Source organism: Tursiops truncatus, chromosome 9 (genome assembly GCF_011762595.2).
Source record: "Tursiops truncatus isolate mTurTru1 chromosome 9, mTurTru1.mat.Y, whole genome shotgun sequence".
In the NCBI taxonomy this organism is placed as follows: Eukaryota; Metazoa; Chordata; class Mammalia; order Artiodactyla; family Delphinidae; genus Tursiops; species Tursiops truncatus.
In genome coordinates, this window is record NC_047042.1 from 18,219,451 (window position 1) to 18,236,157 (window position 16,707).

The following is a 16,707-nucleotide window of genomic DNA, read 5'->3' on the forward strand; positions in this document are numbered from 1 at the left end:
TTACATGAAATATTTTGCCCTTCCCTATCCAAAATACCTTTAATTTAAATACTTACTCTGAGCCTGCAGCCATTTCCAAGTATGACGTTTCTGCTGTATCAACCCCCAATGGGATCACTATGCTCATGACGTTCGCCTCTGGTAAATTCGATTACTATGGAGTCCTATGCATTGGTATCCAAAACACTGGGGCATGCCAGCCACAGTGCTCATTGCAAACATCTAAGTGCATCCACAAACCCTATTTAAAAGAAAAGGGAACCAAAAGTTAAGAATCATCTTCATATTCCCAGCAACAGTCAACCTATAACAAAGGTAAGTAAAATACATGAAGAAAGCATTCTTTATTGAAATATCAATACCAATTGGAATTTGCTCAAGGGGTCTCTATTTTATTTTTCTGGAATTAAGTTATGAGATTATGATCAAAAGAAAAGTTTCTGAATCATAATCTTCCTTAGGGAATGAATTTAGGATGCCAAAAGAATGATTACTAAGGCATACTGCTTAGTGAGGAACCAACAAATATTATTCATTTTGAAAGATAAAACAGAATTTCTTACAGCACTATCCAAAATTAAGTCTTCTTGGTTCAGTAAATGCTTTAACAATAAACTAACAAATATTGAGACTTACTGTGGACTAAGCTTTTACATGGATGGTCTATTTAATCCTCACAACTCTGAGATAGGGATCTCCATTTTATCACCGAGGAATTCAAAAGCAACTAAGGTTAAATAACATAACCAAAGTTGCTCAGTTTAAGAGATAAAACCAGAATTTGAACCAATTCTACTCTACTGTTTATATATTTTTTTAAAAATCTATTTTATTTGTAATAAAGTCAATTGTTTTATACTGGTTGTCATTTTCCATACTACATAAATACATGTATATGGAGGGAGTTTATTTCTCCAGTTTTCTCCCATGAGTTAATGATGCCTAGCACAGACAATTAGAAGAGAAATATACTTGAATATTTTTAAATATTCTTGTCATATACTTGAATACTTATTTTTAAACAAACTTACCATAGTAACAAAAACATATTCAGCTTCCATATCAATTCTTCTAATCTAAATTCACTGTTTAACACCTGCTATATGTACTATATGTGAAATATCTACTCGAAATATTTTCAGCAATGATACAGTACAACTCGGAACAAAGCAGATAGAGATAACCATATAAACAAGAGAAACAGTCAACACTGTCCCTCTCAGGTTATACCTGAAATACTGAAGAGAAGTGTTTCTTCAAATAGCAATTCTTGTATTTACTTTTAATTTTTACAAGTAAGCTTGAGAATATCTACTCAGGTTAATTCCTATTTCACAGATGATGCAGACTGCGAGCTCATATCTTATGGGAAAAAAATACCAAAATATGGAAATAACGAGGTAACAGTGGTTTGAATTCTCCAAGAAAACGAGCCTTTACTTTTAAACCATGAATAACTGGGGGAGAGCTACTAGATTTCAAATTATAACAAAAATATACAATAACAGGCAATTGCACTTAAAAGTGAAAAACATGAGCATTGGAGCCTATCTCTAACTCTCTAACAGCAGATGTGTGAGCTAGGCAAGTTATTTAACCACTCTAAGCCTCAGGTTCCTTGTTTATAAAATGGATATATATCCGCCTACGATTTCTGTGAAGAAAATGAAATAATGACTGTAAAGCATTTCATACACTGCATTATGCATATTTAGCAATCAATAAGCGGTAGTCACATAAGAAGAGTTGCTCTTATTTCATAACCAAAAAACTGTGTGGATAAAAAAACTCTTTAGCTCTCATTTAAAGAGAATCTTCTAATAGTTTTTGAAAATAAAGTATGTAATTATGGTTCTCTATTTGCTACGATTTTACAGTTTTCACCAAATTAAAATCATCCTCTTAAAAAAAAAATCATTCTCTAAAAACAATTAAAGCAGGGTAAGAAAAAGGAAAAACTGCCCTACCTCCTTTTCTGCACCTGCGACTGTTTTAGAATTACTAAAAAAAGTATATTTTTACTATACTTTTTTTTACTACAAAAAGCTATATTTATTAACCTGCACAAAGCTATAAAATTATGAAATTAGATTCTAAGTGACAACATGCAAGCAACATATAAATCAAATGTTATATTATTCTGTATTTCTTTAAAATGCTGAAAACTTGGACCTAAGAACAGATAATTAAAATTTAAAAAAAAATTCTCCTCCTGTTGGTACCATCTAGTTGGTAGAAGTTTTCTTCAGCTCAGCTTATCTTAACATTAGACTCATAGGAAATCTTATATTTTAGGTATATGTTGTTAAATATTTAGTTGTATGTTTTTTCTTAAAACCAGAGGCAGAAACTAGAAAGCAGAAGTCAAATGATTATGTATTCTTTTAGGTAACTGAGTAATATTTCCAACCTAAAACAATTTATTTGAATACGTATTTAATAGTGTCCCCATCTTTATATAAATATACAGTCCTCAATAAACACTATATTTCAGCTGTTTTTAAATAGCAGTGAAGAGCTTGCCATAAGCTTATTTCAGACAATGGCTTATATTTTTGTGATTACTGCCTGTCTCTCAAATCCTGCACAGTGCGTAGAACATAAAAGGCACTCTACAAAGAACTGGTGAATGAATTAGAGCACCCAGGATGAAACTGCAGTTCTGGCCTCATTAACCAAATGAGTTGTCAACCTATACAATTACGCGCTATAAAAACAACCACATGACACCTTTTCCAGAAATGCATCTCTCATCTAGAATCACAGACGCTCATCCCCAGGATAACAACTCATCATCACATCTGTAACAGAACCACAGACTCTGAGTTTGATTCAGCAAACAAGATGATCTCACAAATTTACTCACAAGAGGTAAGAAGGCAAGAGGTCATATCTATTGAGACCATAAAGTGGCAAATATTTCACTATATTCATTAATATCAAAAACTCCATAGCCAGAAAACTCACACTGTTTAAAAATCCAGCTGATACTTAAAGCATAAATTTATTAGGGTCTTTAAAAATAAGAAAAAAAGAAAGGGAAAGACAATGTAGTAAACAGAAAAGATGTGAGCTTATAACATAGGCATAACTAGAGAAAAACAATTCAACACAATACAAACAACTACCACAAAGCTCTCATATCTTACATGTGAACAAAAAACTGGTTATACAACTGGCAAGTAAAATATATACAAAATACATTGAGAATAAATGGCAGCCATTAAAGAAATAATATAAAAGGAAATACCATGAGATGTCTGGTAAATCTGAGGTCCAAGAAAGAATAAATGTCTTCACAAAACCTGCTATCCAGAACAGACCTAGAAACCAAGTGAACACAGGAGTATTGAGCTGTTTATAAATGGCATAAAATTATAGGTATTGATACTTCTGTCTAACGTGGAACCTAAAGTCAAAGGGACTCAAATAAAGACAGCAACTGATTCTTAAAAAAATAAATTTATTCTTCACTCTTTTATACAAATGAATGTAAACACAAGTAAAGGAAACAATGCTAAATACCAAATCAAACTGGAAAGAAACTGGGAAAAAACGATATTAAAAACAAATTTAGGGGAATTCCCTGGTGGTTCAGTGATTAGGACTCCGCACTTTCACTGCTGAGGTGTGGGTTCAATCCCTAGTCAGGGAACTAAGATCCCACAAGCCTCGTGGCACGGCCAAAAAAACACACAAAAAAACAAAAAATACAAAACAAACAAAAAAGAAAACAAACAAACAAAACAACCCCACAGATTTAGCAGAGGCATTGATACCAAAACAAAACCAAACAAAACCCTAGAGTAGGAAAAATGAAATAAAAGGCAAGAAGGAAAAGCAATTAAATTAGAAAACAGTTTATCAGAAGAACTGGAAAACTGAGGCTGCTTTTAAGACCACATTAAGAAGTTCAAAAAACAAAAAAATACCACTGAAAAGATAAATATGATACCCAAAAGGCAAAAAAGATGAAAATATGAGGAAAATTTTTTTTCTAAAATTACAAATAAAGGGCCCAACCCAATTTAACATAATCTCTTTGAGGAAAGGGTCATTTATTATTACCTTTCAATCCTTAATAAACACCTTACAAAGAGCTCAATAAATATTTAATATTAAATCCATGTTTACATTTTGGACATATAACAAGAGAATAAGCAGGTGAATCTGGGGCTGAATTACTAATAGAAATGAAACAAAGAAACTTGAAAGAAGTTGTGAGGTACCACATAACTGAGATTTTCTTATAAATCAGAAATTAAACTGCCCTCATTAATCATTTATAATTTTAATTTTACTTATAGCTGTTGACTAAGGTATAACAAAAAAGGATACTAGTTATCAAAATCTATTACCAAGTTACTACCTATGAAACTTTGGTCAACTCATTTCACTATTCTGGGTTTCAACTATAAATGGAGGCAGGTTAGGCTGATGATCTTACAGTTTAAATTTTACAATCACAAGTACATTAACAGATTAGTCCTGATAATCAAAATGACAGATAAATATCAGATTCTAAAAAGAATAATAGAATGAACTATGTATTTCTCTAACTGGGTTAATGTTAGTATTAGCCAGTGCTCTATAAGCACTTACCTGATACTCAAACGTCCCCAAATAGAGGTTATAATAATAATGATGATAAATACTGCTTACAATGTTTAATCCTCACAATGAGCCTATGGCATAGGTACATTTATTACCCCATTTTACAGATAAGGCAGAGAAGTTAAACTTTTCCAAAGTCCCATAGCTAATAAATAGAAGAATCAAGTTTTGAACCCTAACAGTCTGATTCCAGAACCTACACAGTAGTTTCCCTGAAATTAAAATTTGCCAGATGGTTGGTAAAATAAATAAAATAAAATCCAGAATTTACAGTTAAGGGGGAAAAACTGACAACTGCCTCTCTCAAAAAGAGGACAAATTAAATAACTACATAACTGTTTCACTGCAGAACATATGGACTGCATTCACTCTGGCACACTAAATGAAACAACAGTAACAAAACCTACTTTGCTCCTCCCCGAAACCTAATCTACTTAATAAACCTACATGCATTCCACAGCAATGCATTAAAACACTACAAAGTAAGTAAAGATGCATGGGCTCAAAGTCTAAAATTTGCATTTAAAATATTTCAGGGACAGTGCAAAGCACATACTCAAAGGATAAAAATATTTAAATTCCCTATCATTTTTCAGGAACAAACAGATGCCTTGCTAGTGAATTGAAAGCAACCCAGAAGTTAAGGGAACCAGGCTCCAAATTTGAGATTACTAATGTATACATAAGTATACTCAATTCCTTATATAGAACTATTTGTTAAGCAAAGACCACCTATCTAACCAGTTGAATTTTTTTTTTTTTTTTTTTTTGTGGTACGCGAGCCTGTCACTGTTGTGGCCTCTCCCGCTGGGGAGCAGAGGCTCCAGACGCGCAGGCTCAGCGGCCATGGCTCACGGGCCCAGCCGCTCCGGATCTTCCCGGACCGGGGCAAGAATCCATGTCCCCTGCATCGGCAGGTGGACTCTCAACCACTGCGCCACCAGGGAAGCCCTAACCAGTTGAATTTTAACTTGAGTATCCCTTTGATAACCATTTCATTCCTAGAGATAAAGAATTTCACCAATTCAACTTACACTATAATCTTTTTTTTTTTTTCTTTTTTTCGGTACTTGGGCCTCTCACTGTTGTGGCCTCTCCCATTGTGGAGCACGGGCTCCGGACGCGCAGGCTCAGCGGCCATGGTTCACGGGCCCAGCTGCTCCGCGGCATGTGGGATCTTCCCAGACCTGGGCACGAACCTGTGTCCCCTGCATCGGCAGGCGGACTCTCAACCACTGTGCCACCAGGGAAGCCCACTATAATCTTTTATAGCAAATAAAGTCTCTATTTAAAAAAATCTTTCTTCTGGTAGTCAAGATTAATGTTGATGGACCTACATGAAAAATGGAAACCTATATATGAAATTCAATGTTCAAAACACACAGTTTCTGGCTCTACACGAGAGTTCCACAGTTTCACCATATCATATTTTAGTACAATTCCAACCACTAGTACTAAATTCAATATCAAAATAGCAATGCTTCAGTTCTAACACTCTGCCACCTATTAATAACGGTTACTTATTCTCTTGAAGCCTTAGTTCCTCATCTGTAAATAGGAATAATCATAAAACATATTTCTGAATTGTTTCAAGGAATCTGTGTGCCACTCAGTTAAGTATTAGCTATGATAACCAGATAACATTTCTGGGAATTAAATATTGAGGAAAAGTCCTTAAAAAGATGAGTATTGGACCATATGGTATCACTTATGACATCACTGGAATCTAAAACATGATACAAATGAACTTATTTACAAAACAGAAACAGACTCACAGACATAAAAAACAAATTTATGGTTACCAAAGGGAAAGGGGGCTGGGGAGGAATAAATTAGGAGTTTGGGATTAGCAGACACCAACTACTATATATAAAATAGATAAACAACAAGATCCTACTGTATAGCACAGGGAACTATATTGAATATTCCGTAATAAACTGTAACAGAAAAGAAAAAAAAAGTATTGGAGAACAATTCTCAGCTATTATACTTGTAAAAGTCAAGTAAACTATTAAGAATTTCTGATCTATTCTAGAATCCATTCTTGTCAGTAAAGGAGAAAGGATGCTTCTGTGTTGGACTGCAAATCAGAGAAGGTGACAGAAGTAGCTTCACTTAAAAAGGCAACAGCCAGGGACTTCCCTGGCAGTCCATCCACTAAGACTCCACGCTTCCACTGCAGGGGGCCCGGCTTTGATCCCAGGTGGGGGAACTAAGATTCCGCATGCTGTGTGGTATGGCCAAAAAAAGAAGAAGGGAAAAAAAAAAAATAGGCCAACAGCCAAACCTCTTTATTATAAACTCTAAACATACTGTTTCGATTATTTTCTTAAAATAAAAACAAAGTAATGGTTAAAATAACTAGGGCATCAGGCCCTTGAAATCCTTTTTACAGAATTTTTGTCAAAACAAGACTGGCTCTAGTAAGAGTAAATTCTTTAAAGAATAAGCCAATGCCAACCCTCATGATACTACCCAACAAGCACTAAACCACCCTATACAGTTAAGAATGAAGCATTTTCCCAAATCAGCCAGTATTTGGCATTACTTCACACTGGCTTACCTTGCAACCCAGTTTACCTTATCTTCAGCTCACTAGAGATTTGATATTGTAATCAAAATAAAGTATCAAGAAGTACAACCTTAAAAAAAAATGAATACAAAGAGTGAGGCTTAGTGTAAATTTTGGTTGATAATGATGTGCCAATGTTGATTCATAGAATTTAACAAATGTACCATAATGATGAGAAATGTTGATGGTGAATATGATATTCTGAACTGTTTGGCATCAAATAATGGGGTACCACTCTAACAGGGTTTGGGGAAGCTATGCTGAACACCAATTCTTCAACCTGTCAAAGTACTGGTACACTCCTCCATTACCACCCCAAAACAACCTTGAATTAAAATAATTAATTTCAATACTAACCAGTTTTTTAATGTACCACGTCATTATTTTAAAACAGTATTCATCATTCCCTAAAGTGTTGGAGGTCACTAACCTCTGGTGTAAAATCTAATAAAATGCAGCCTTTGAAGCAATTCAGTGATTGGTAACTGGTTAGCCTCCGGGTGCAAATGTACAATTTCTGTTTCCTACACACACAAACTATTTTTAGAATGAGTTCAGTCTTTGTTCATACCCGACTATGTAAGTAACAAAAGTGATTTCATTCTAAACAGTTACCTATTCCCACTTTCTACTTGCCATGTGGCCCACGACTATATGTCGTAGAATGTACTGCTTGATACACAAGCACAGAAGAAAAAGAATCTTCAAATTTAAGAATTTCACCTTCCCAATTCCTTAAAATCTTACTTTTATGTACAAAAGTAATGAGTACTGTAAAGCATAACACCACATAACTTCAGTGGGTTCTAAACCTTCCTTTAGTTAAAAAAAAACAAACAAAATTGCTGTCTACATGAGCAATTTTTAAACTGTGCTCCCAACAGTCCTAACAGAGTTGGGAACTGAGATAATAAAAGAAAACAGAGTCAGGGAAGTTAACAAAAGAAAATGAGAGACAATATGTTCTGTAGATTTAAAAGGAAAAGTCTGAAGCTGCATGTTCTATGGGGTAGCTAACTAAGTGAGAAAATAACATTAAGTGGAACACTACTTAGCATTATAAAGGAATGAACTACAGATACATGCAACACCTTGGATGAATCTCAAGGAAACTGTACTGAGTGAAACAAAGCCAATCTCAAAAATGTCACACATACTGTATAATTTCATTTATCTAACATTCTTGAATGACAAATTATAGAAACAGAGAATAGTGTGGTAGTAAGAGTGCAACACCAGGGATCCTTGTGGTGATGGAACTGTTCTGTATCTTAACTGTGGTGGTGGAGATACGAACCTACATATGATAAAAATGAAAAGAACTATATACACACAACACACACACAAGTAAACCTGGGGAAATCTGAACATAATGGGTGAACTGAATCAATGTCAATATTGTGGTCATATTGTGCTACAGTTTTGCAAGATGTTACCACTGAGGGAAACCAGGGAAAGGATACAGAATTTCTCTCTATTTATTTCTTACAATTGCCTCAAAATTAAAACTTTTAAAAGTGACATTAAAATTGTGGCCTTCAAACTTTGACTATTGATAGAAACTTTCCTACAAATAAAATCTTACACAAAAATCTAATCATCTATTTTTATTCTAGGATTTAAAAAACGTTTTAATCTCCTATGCTTTTCCCAGTGATTGCTAGTGTCAACTTTAAATGTTGTGTTAAGGAGGCTACAGCCAGATACAAACGGGAGGTGGCCCCAGTGATTAATGATATTTGCTAATGGGCACAGTAGGCCCATTATTTGCTTTTTTTACTTCATTATTTGCTATGTCTGCAGTTAGAGAAGGTGGCAAGGGAATGTCCCTGCCTGAACATCCTCCCACCTACCAGTTAAGTTCCATTAAAAACCTAAGAATTCCTGGAGAATAGTTTGAAAATCATTGGCTAAAAGAAAATACTTACTGACTCAACATGTGACATAAAAACCTTATCGCACTGGTGAATTCTCTTGTCCAAAAGCAAAAAACAAAAACAAACAAACAAAAACACAGTCTTCCAAAAAGTAGTGTTAAAACATTGTAGTTAAAAATCAAACAAAATCAACAATAAAAATCCTGCATTTATCTTTTAGTCACTCAACCTATACAATCAAGCTGGTTCATCCTTGCCTTTTTAGCCTTCAAATAAGTATGTCACCAGGAAAGGGCATACTTTTTGACTGAAACAAACTTGGCAATAATTTTATTCTCTCATTCTTGATTCTAATCTCAAGCAAAATAATGTCCTCACTCTTCAGGATGAACTAAGTATTCCTTCTATCACTATTTTAATCATTTCTTTTAGTCTGAACCTTGAATCCTCTCATTTCCCTATAGAAAAACAATGTGCATCAAACCTAATTAATTAATAGGATTTAAACAAATCTTTCTGATCCTACTGTCTATATTTTCTTACCTCAGACCTAGGCTACCAGAATAAGTTTCTAAGTAGTCTCTTGCCCTATTCTGACTTGACCTTTAAACCAGTGGTTCTCAAACATAGATCCACAAAATGCCACTTTTAATATACCTGGGGTTAGGGGCTGAAAATAACAGATTCATAGGTCTCACCCTAGAGATTCTGATTAAGTACGTCTGGGATGTGGCCTGGATGTCTTAAAAAAAAAAAAAAAGAAGAAGAAAGACATTTGCTCCAGTGCTCTATTTTAGAACACTTGCTGAAACACTGAATATACTTCAAAGCCCACTAGTTTCCTAATTTTGCCCTCTTCAAAAAAGCATAATAGCAGGCTTCCCTGGTGGCGCAGTGGTTGAGAGTCCGCCTGACAAAGCAGGGGACACGGGTTCGTGGCCCGGTCCGGGAAGATCCCACATGCCGCTGAGTGGCTGGGCCTGTGAGCCATGGCCGCTGAGCCTGCGCGTCCGGAGCCTGTGCTCCGCAAAGGGAGAGGCCACAACAGTGAGAGGCCCGCGTACTGCAAAAAAAAAAAAAAAAAAAAAAAGCATAATAGCTCACAGTAATAACAGATTCCTAATCTTGGCATTATCAGGTTACCCTGTTCCATACTAATATCCCAATATATAAATCCACTGATTATGTCAGTCTTTTTGTGATTGTTGGCATATCCTTGTTCATTCTCCTTCAAGTTTTCAAAAGTCATTTTCCTCTTTTTATATCCATCCCACTCTATAAATAAAAATCTTATTAAACCTTCGAGGATTGTTCAAGTACCAGCACTTCCTTGAAGCCTCAACTTCCCAACTTTGACATCTCTGCCACAAAACTAGCTTTGAGATCTCCAGCAGATCAACCTCCTGAGCACTGTTTCCTTATCTGCAAACAGAAATTTGACTACATTAACTCAAAAGACTGTTACAGCTATAAGGCCTCTTATACACTAATCTCTTCCCTTCTTAACTTCCCAAAGAATATATTAGTTACATTTTTTTAACCACTGGTTTATATTTTGACACACTTTTTGAAAACAAATGTTAGATATACAGCTTCCACAAATAGATCATCTACTTCACTCTATAGCAAGAACTGAAATATTTATATATTAGCTCTCAAAGCTTGGAACATAGTGGCTAAGATACCACCTAAGTTATTCTTGCTTAAACCACACTTTCTTTAACACATTTAATCCTCTCCTCTCCTTTTAGATGAACGTGAACATACCTTAAAAACAAAACAAAAAAATCTGCCATTAAAGAATGTTAGTGACTGATTTCCTTTTGGAACCTTTTTTTAATTGCTTCCTTCTCCCTTATTACTCTAAAATCTGGTTGTCCTTTAAGGCTCAATCCTCCCCATTATTAGTCTCCACGAATCTTGGATATAACCATTAATTCCTGATTTCCTATTCCTAGCCATCTACAAGATATATATCTATTCAAATACCTGCCATCACTACAAAAATCAAACTGAATCTTTTTCACACATCTTCTTCCATTCCATTTTTTATTAGTACCCTTTTCTCCCAGTGCTCTTTTTAATCGTTCTTTTCTCTAGTCTATTACATTTGCTCACCCAGTCTTCTGTGCCTCCCCAGTGTTTCAGATTCACTCTTCCTCAATTTCTGTGGCCCACACCACGATCTTCATCATCTGAATAATTTCCAACAATCAACAACTCTTCCAGCTTATCACTATCAAGTTCTGAGTACTTTGTCTCCAAACAATGGAAGAAATCTTGAGTGTTCAGCATTTCTCCCCCCAGACTATGGCAACTATTCTTTCAAAATATAATGAATTCAAATTCATTCATTTAACATACTTATTGCGCATATACTATTCCCTAGATACTGTTCTAAGTGCTGGGGAATGAGCAGTGAACAAAATTAAGCTGCCCTTCCTTCTAGAGTAATGAAAACAAAACCAAAAATAAACAAATGGGACCTAATGAAACTTATAAGCTTTTGCACAGCAAAGGAAACCATAAACAAGGCAAAAAGACAACCCTCAGGATGGGAGAAAATTAAGTTGTCCTTAAGACACCTCAAATGAGCTATGACAATCTAATATAATCAAGGGTATCTTAGAATAGTTTTCTTAAGTAACTGCCTTGGATTAGAAATTTGTGTATTCTCATTACCTTGCCAAGAACTAGTCCTTTTTAAGGATCAGTGGAAAGCTATGATGATTTTCAAATGACTTGAATTAAAATTCTTGATCAGTCACTCTTTAGCTATGTGACCCTCAGTCTCTCTAGGCTTCTCAAGAAAAATGGGTAAAAGATCTACCTGCAGAGTTGCTGTGCAGAGAAAATAAGATATGTAAATACACTGTAGATACTCATTTATGGATGTCAGTGTTGTGCCTCTTAGAATTAAAGCTATGAAGTTTATATTTTCCAATCCAAAGATAATTTAATCAATTCCAGTCAAAATATCGTTGGCTACCAAGGACATACAAATGGTGAAAGAACACGTGAAAGAACAAATGGTTAAAGAATATATCTGTTTAAAATATTTACTTTTGGGCTTCCCTGGTGGCGCAGTGGTTAAGAATCCACCTGCCAATGAAGGGGACATGGGTTCAAGCCCTGGTCCGGGAAGATCCCACGTGCTGCAGAGTAACTAAGCCAATGTGCCACAACTACTGAGTCTGCGTTCTAGAGCCCGCGAGCCACAACTACTGAAGCCCGTGCTCCACAACAAGCGAAGTCACTGCAATGGGAAGCCCACGCACCGCAACAAAGAGTAGCCCCCACTCGGCGCAACTGGAGAAAGTCCATGCGCAGCAACAAAGACACAACACAGCCAAAAAATAAATAAATAATAAATAAATAAATACATTTAAAAATTTACTATCAGATCTTAAGTCTAAAATAAGAGTACTTTAATTTCTAAGTATCTAACAACCTACAAAGTCAGCAAGAGACCAAAATGAATAAAAAAAGGAAAAATACTTTCCATGTTTAAACCGTTTACTTTTATGGAATTTTTCCCAGTCCTTTGATCCCAGGGCTTACAGTATTCAAAGATCAGCTTCCCCCTCTTCATATGTTAATATGAAAACAAAAACCAAAACCTAGAAATGGAGGACTGGTGTATTACTACTAGAGAGTTGAAACTTAGAGAAAAAGTCTATGCATCTTACTCAAAAATGAATTATGGCACTAACAGATCTAAGTCTCTATTAGAAAAGCTTTTAGAGGCATATAATCACTGAGAAATTTTACAATAAAGAAAAAAATAAAATGTCAAGAATGAAGTTGGTAGATACAACGAGTTCTATAGTGGCCAGTATATTTGCTATAAGACAGGCTGCACCCACTTTCACTTTCAAACTTCATTGTAAAGACCTTTATGTGAAGAGATTAAATGAAAAATAATCCACATGTACTAAGCTGACCAGCCACTCTTATAAAAGTCATTTGAACATGAAGAAGGAAGTTGCTGTGTGAAATCAGGGACCGAATTAGAAATACTTTTGCCCAAATCCATAATGAACAACTTACTTCAATCTATAAGAAGCATAAAACTGAAACTACTTCTAAGTGATAGTTTAGGCTATACCAGCAGAATGTCTTCCGAAATCTCCACCATGACTCTAGATTAAATTTAAATGATAAATATCACAGCTTCTCAGATACTCTCAAAGTAAATACACAACAAAAGAACTTTCGTGTTTTGGCACAACCACACCACATCCATAAAATCTGCCAGTTTTAACACGAAATTAAAAAATCATGCAGTTACTACATTAATGTATAACTAAAAAGTTACTACTAACATAGAGCAACTAGGTTACAACATACCAAACAATTACAGGCTGAAATTTGAAAATGAAACAAACTGATCCCAGGTATATTGGACAACACAATCATCAGCTATTTCCCTTAGGAAATATGTGCAAGATCAGCAAGCCAAAATTAGTAGCTACCATGATGCTTCCACATAGAGGGCATTCAACTATCTGCCACTAAATGAATCTAATATATAATACTATCAGAGTTAGAAAGGTCCTAAAGAAGAGTACAATTTAAATCTCACAAGGTAACAAAGGCTATTGGATCTTAACATATCAATGTATCTGTTAAATTCTAGAGACAAATGAAATCTGTCATTTCATCTAGGTAGGGTCATATAAACCCCATTGGACAAACCTGAGTCTAATTTTGAAAGAACATTTTTAAATCTACAAGATACTAAATGAAAAAAGAAAGTTACAGAATGCAGTTAAGATCCATCCTGTTTTGGATTAAACATTGAAATCAGGATTTATATACAAAAAATAGGGACTAGAAGTTTGAGTTCATCAAAGTCAGTCATTTAACATGGAGAATCACAAAAAAATTATATATAAATATATATTATTATAAAGACTGTATTTTTAATTTATAATATCATTCATCAATATTTTGGTGTCAAGCCGAAATATTTTTTGAATATGGCTCCCCTAATTCGTATTCTGGGTTCTCGTTCTTGTAGAAACCATATCTATAATGTATTACCTATGGTTTTTGGTTTTAGATTATTCCAAGGTAAGAAATCACCTAGACACTTGTGCAGCCGTGTGAATGTAGACTTCCTTCTAGATTTTTTCTTATTTTTCCCCATAATCTTTTTTTTTTTTTTGCGGTACGCGGGCCTCTCACTGTTGTGGCCTCTCCCGTTGCGGAGCACAGGCTCCGGACGCGCAGGCTCAGCGGCCATGGCTCACGGGCCCAGCCGCTTCGCGACATGTGGGATCTTCCCGGACCGGGGCACGAACCGGTGTCCCCTCCATTGGCAGGCGGACTCTCGACCACTGCGCCACCAGGGAAGCCCCCCCATAATCTTTTAGTTGCCTTACCAATACCTAACTTGACAATTTTCTTCAGCAATTAATTTGCCTTTATCAAGTTTTCCAAAGCATTTAACTTAGTTTTCATTTAAACAACTCTCTCTTCACATTCACTTATCTGTGTTTTATGTAATACCTAACTAATATAAACACGAGACAAGTACAATGGGATTAGCCAATTTGGGAACAAACATGACTATTGTGAACATTCAACTCAACTAGTGGCAGCAGCACAGAGTAGTTTATTTACATCATTCAACATGTAATGGGCATCCGTAGTTTTTACAGAAGGAATATTAATCCTGAAGGTTGGTTAAATGAAGGTTAAAGAAGCTTCTACAGCATCTACATAAAACACCAAAAGAAAAATACAGAAATTAGAAACAGTCATCACCTCAGCATAAGAGAGAAGCTAAGGATGGGAGTCAGAGACTCACTTTTTTCCTGAAACAACTATAGCAGCAACAACTTATAGAGCTTACCAAGATTTTATACGTATTAACTCATAGAATTTCAAAACAACTCTATATCAACTATATTCCAATTAATAAAAAAGACTCTATAAGATAGGCTCTATTATTATGTTCATTTTGCAGATCAAGAACCTAAGGCACAGGTAAGTAACTTGCCCAAGGTCACATAGGAGTACAACTTAGTTTGAATGCAGTCAAATTAAAGCAGCGTGGTTCGAGAGTTTCTACTCTTCACCCCTCTGCAATACTGCCTCTAAAGAAGTACTGAGTTCTTTTAATAAGCATATATTAATTACCTTCATAATCTTGACAATTTTAAGGAGCAAATAAGCATGTCCTAATATATCACTCCCCAAGGGTAATTTTTCAGTGGCTCTTCCATAAAAGCCACTCTTTTATCCTGGCATTCAAGACTCACCACAACTTGATCCCAATTGGTACTGCTATAATTCCAATCCAAGACTCTTCTAGAAACCAAGAGATCATCTTGAATTGGGATACAGAAAAGCACAAAATATAGAGTCTGACACATGACACTGCACAAAGACCAGTATTTCCTCATTTAGAGAATCCAGATGCCTGGCTTCTCAAGAGAAGAGTCAGCATGGTTTCAGCATGGAAAAGTATAAAGCACCAAGCATCAGGATCTAAATTTTAATTCTTGATCAACCATAATCTAATATGATCTTGGGAAAATTATTTAACCTCCCTGGGGCTGAGTCTACCTGTAATATAAAAGAGCTAAAATAGTGTAAAAATCAGCTGAGACTAGTACTCAAATGCAAATTCAAGGCCCCTCCAGATGTGATTATGTAGGTCTGGAATGGGGCCCAAGAATGTTCATTTTAATAAGCACTCCATGTAAATGATACATGTGGTCCCTGGGCCACAATAAGAATATTTAAACAAAAGATCTCACAAGTCAATTATAACTCTAGTTTCTTAACTTTAGTCAATAGGGTGCTACTTTACATGTCCAGATTGGGGGTCTGGGCCTAAAAGAAAATCCTCTAATTCATCATGGGACTTGTTTTTGCACCTTTCCCTCTATACTTTTTTAAAACAACGGGCTAAGATTTGGTAATGCTACAAATTGAACTTTCCTTCTCTTAAGATACAGTTGGATACAGTTGATTCAAATGAGTTTTAAGTCAACAAAGCACCTGTAGAATGCTACAAATCCACTGTATCATCTTGTTAATCCTCACTATTCTCAAATATGATCATCTTAATTTTTCTCAGAAGGGAATTTAAGTTTTACAGAATAAAATCTCCACTCTCTAAGTATTCACAACACTTTTCTTCTACCAGTCCCTCTGAAAATTTCCCAAGAAATTAAATTAATAATTTTCATTCAATATGTTACCCAGGACCTGAATCAGTATAACATTCAAATTATCATCCAAATTCACTACCAATATTTTGCTATCAATGAAAGGAAATATGCCAAATTGATAAAAGTGTCATCACAATGTAATTAAAGTCTGAATATGTGTTTTGTTTCTTGTCCCTTTCTTGTTCTTCTGAACTTCTTTACAATGAGTATGTATTTCTTTCATTACAAGGTTCCAAAAATCATACACTGCTTTGACCTAAGGGTTATAGATGTTTGATGCTCTGCTGTATTACCAGCTTACCAACCCCTTTTTAAAAAGCATTGACTTGTGTATATGGGAAAAAAGAACCTGTCTCAATGATTTCAGGAAAAAATATTTTAACTTTAAAAAAATTACTTAAAGAATTTTTTTAATGGAAGAAGGGAAATAGCACCACAATTAAAATATGTATTTTTA

General features: G+C 35.1%; 1 protein-coding gene across 1 annotated transcript in view; it reads right to left on the minus strand.

Annotated features, from left to right (window-relative positions):
• Positions 1-196, minus strand: part of KMT2E (lysine methyltransferase 2E (inactive)) — a 73,125-nt gene extending 72,929 nt beyond the window's left edge. The window contains 1 exon segment of the mRNA XM_033862900.2: positions 57-196. Within this exon segment, the coding sequence (XP_033718791.1) occupies positions 57-127 (71 nt within the window). The 5' untranslated portion in view covers positions 128-196.
• Positions 197-16,707: the final 16,511 nt, after the last annotated feature.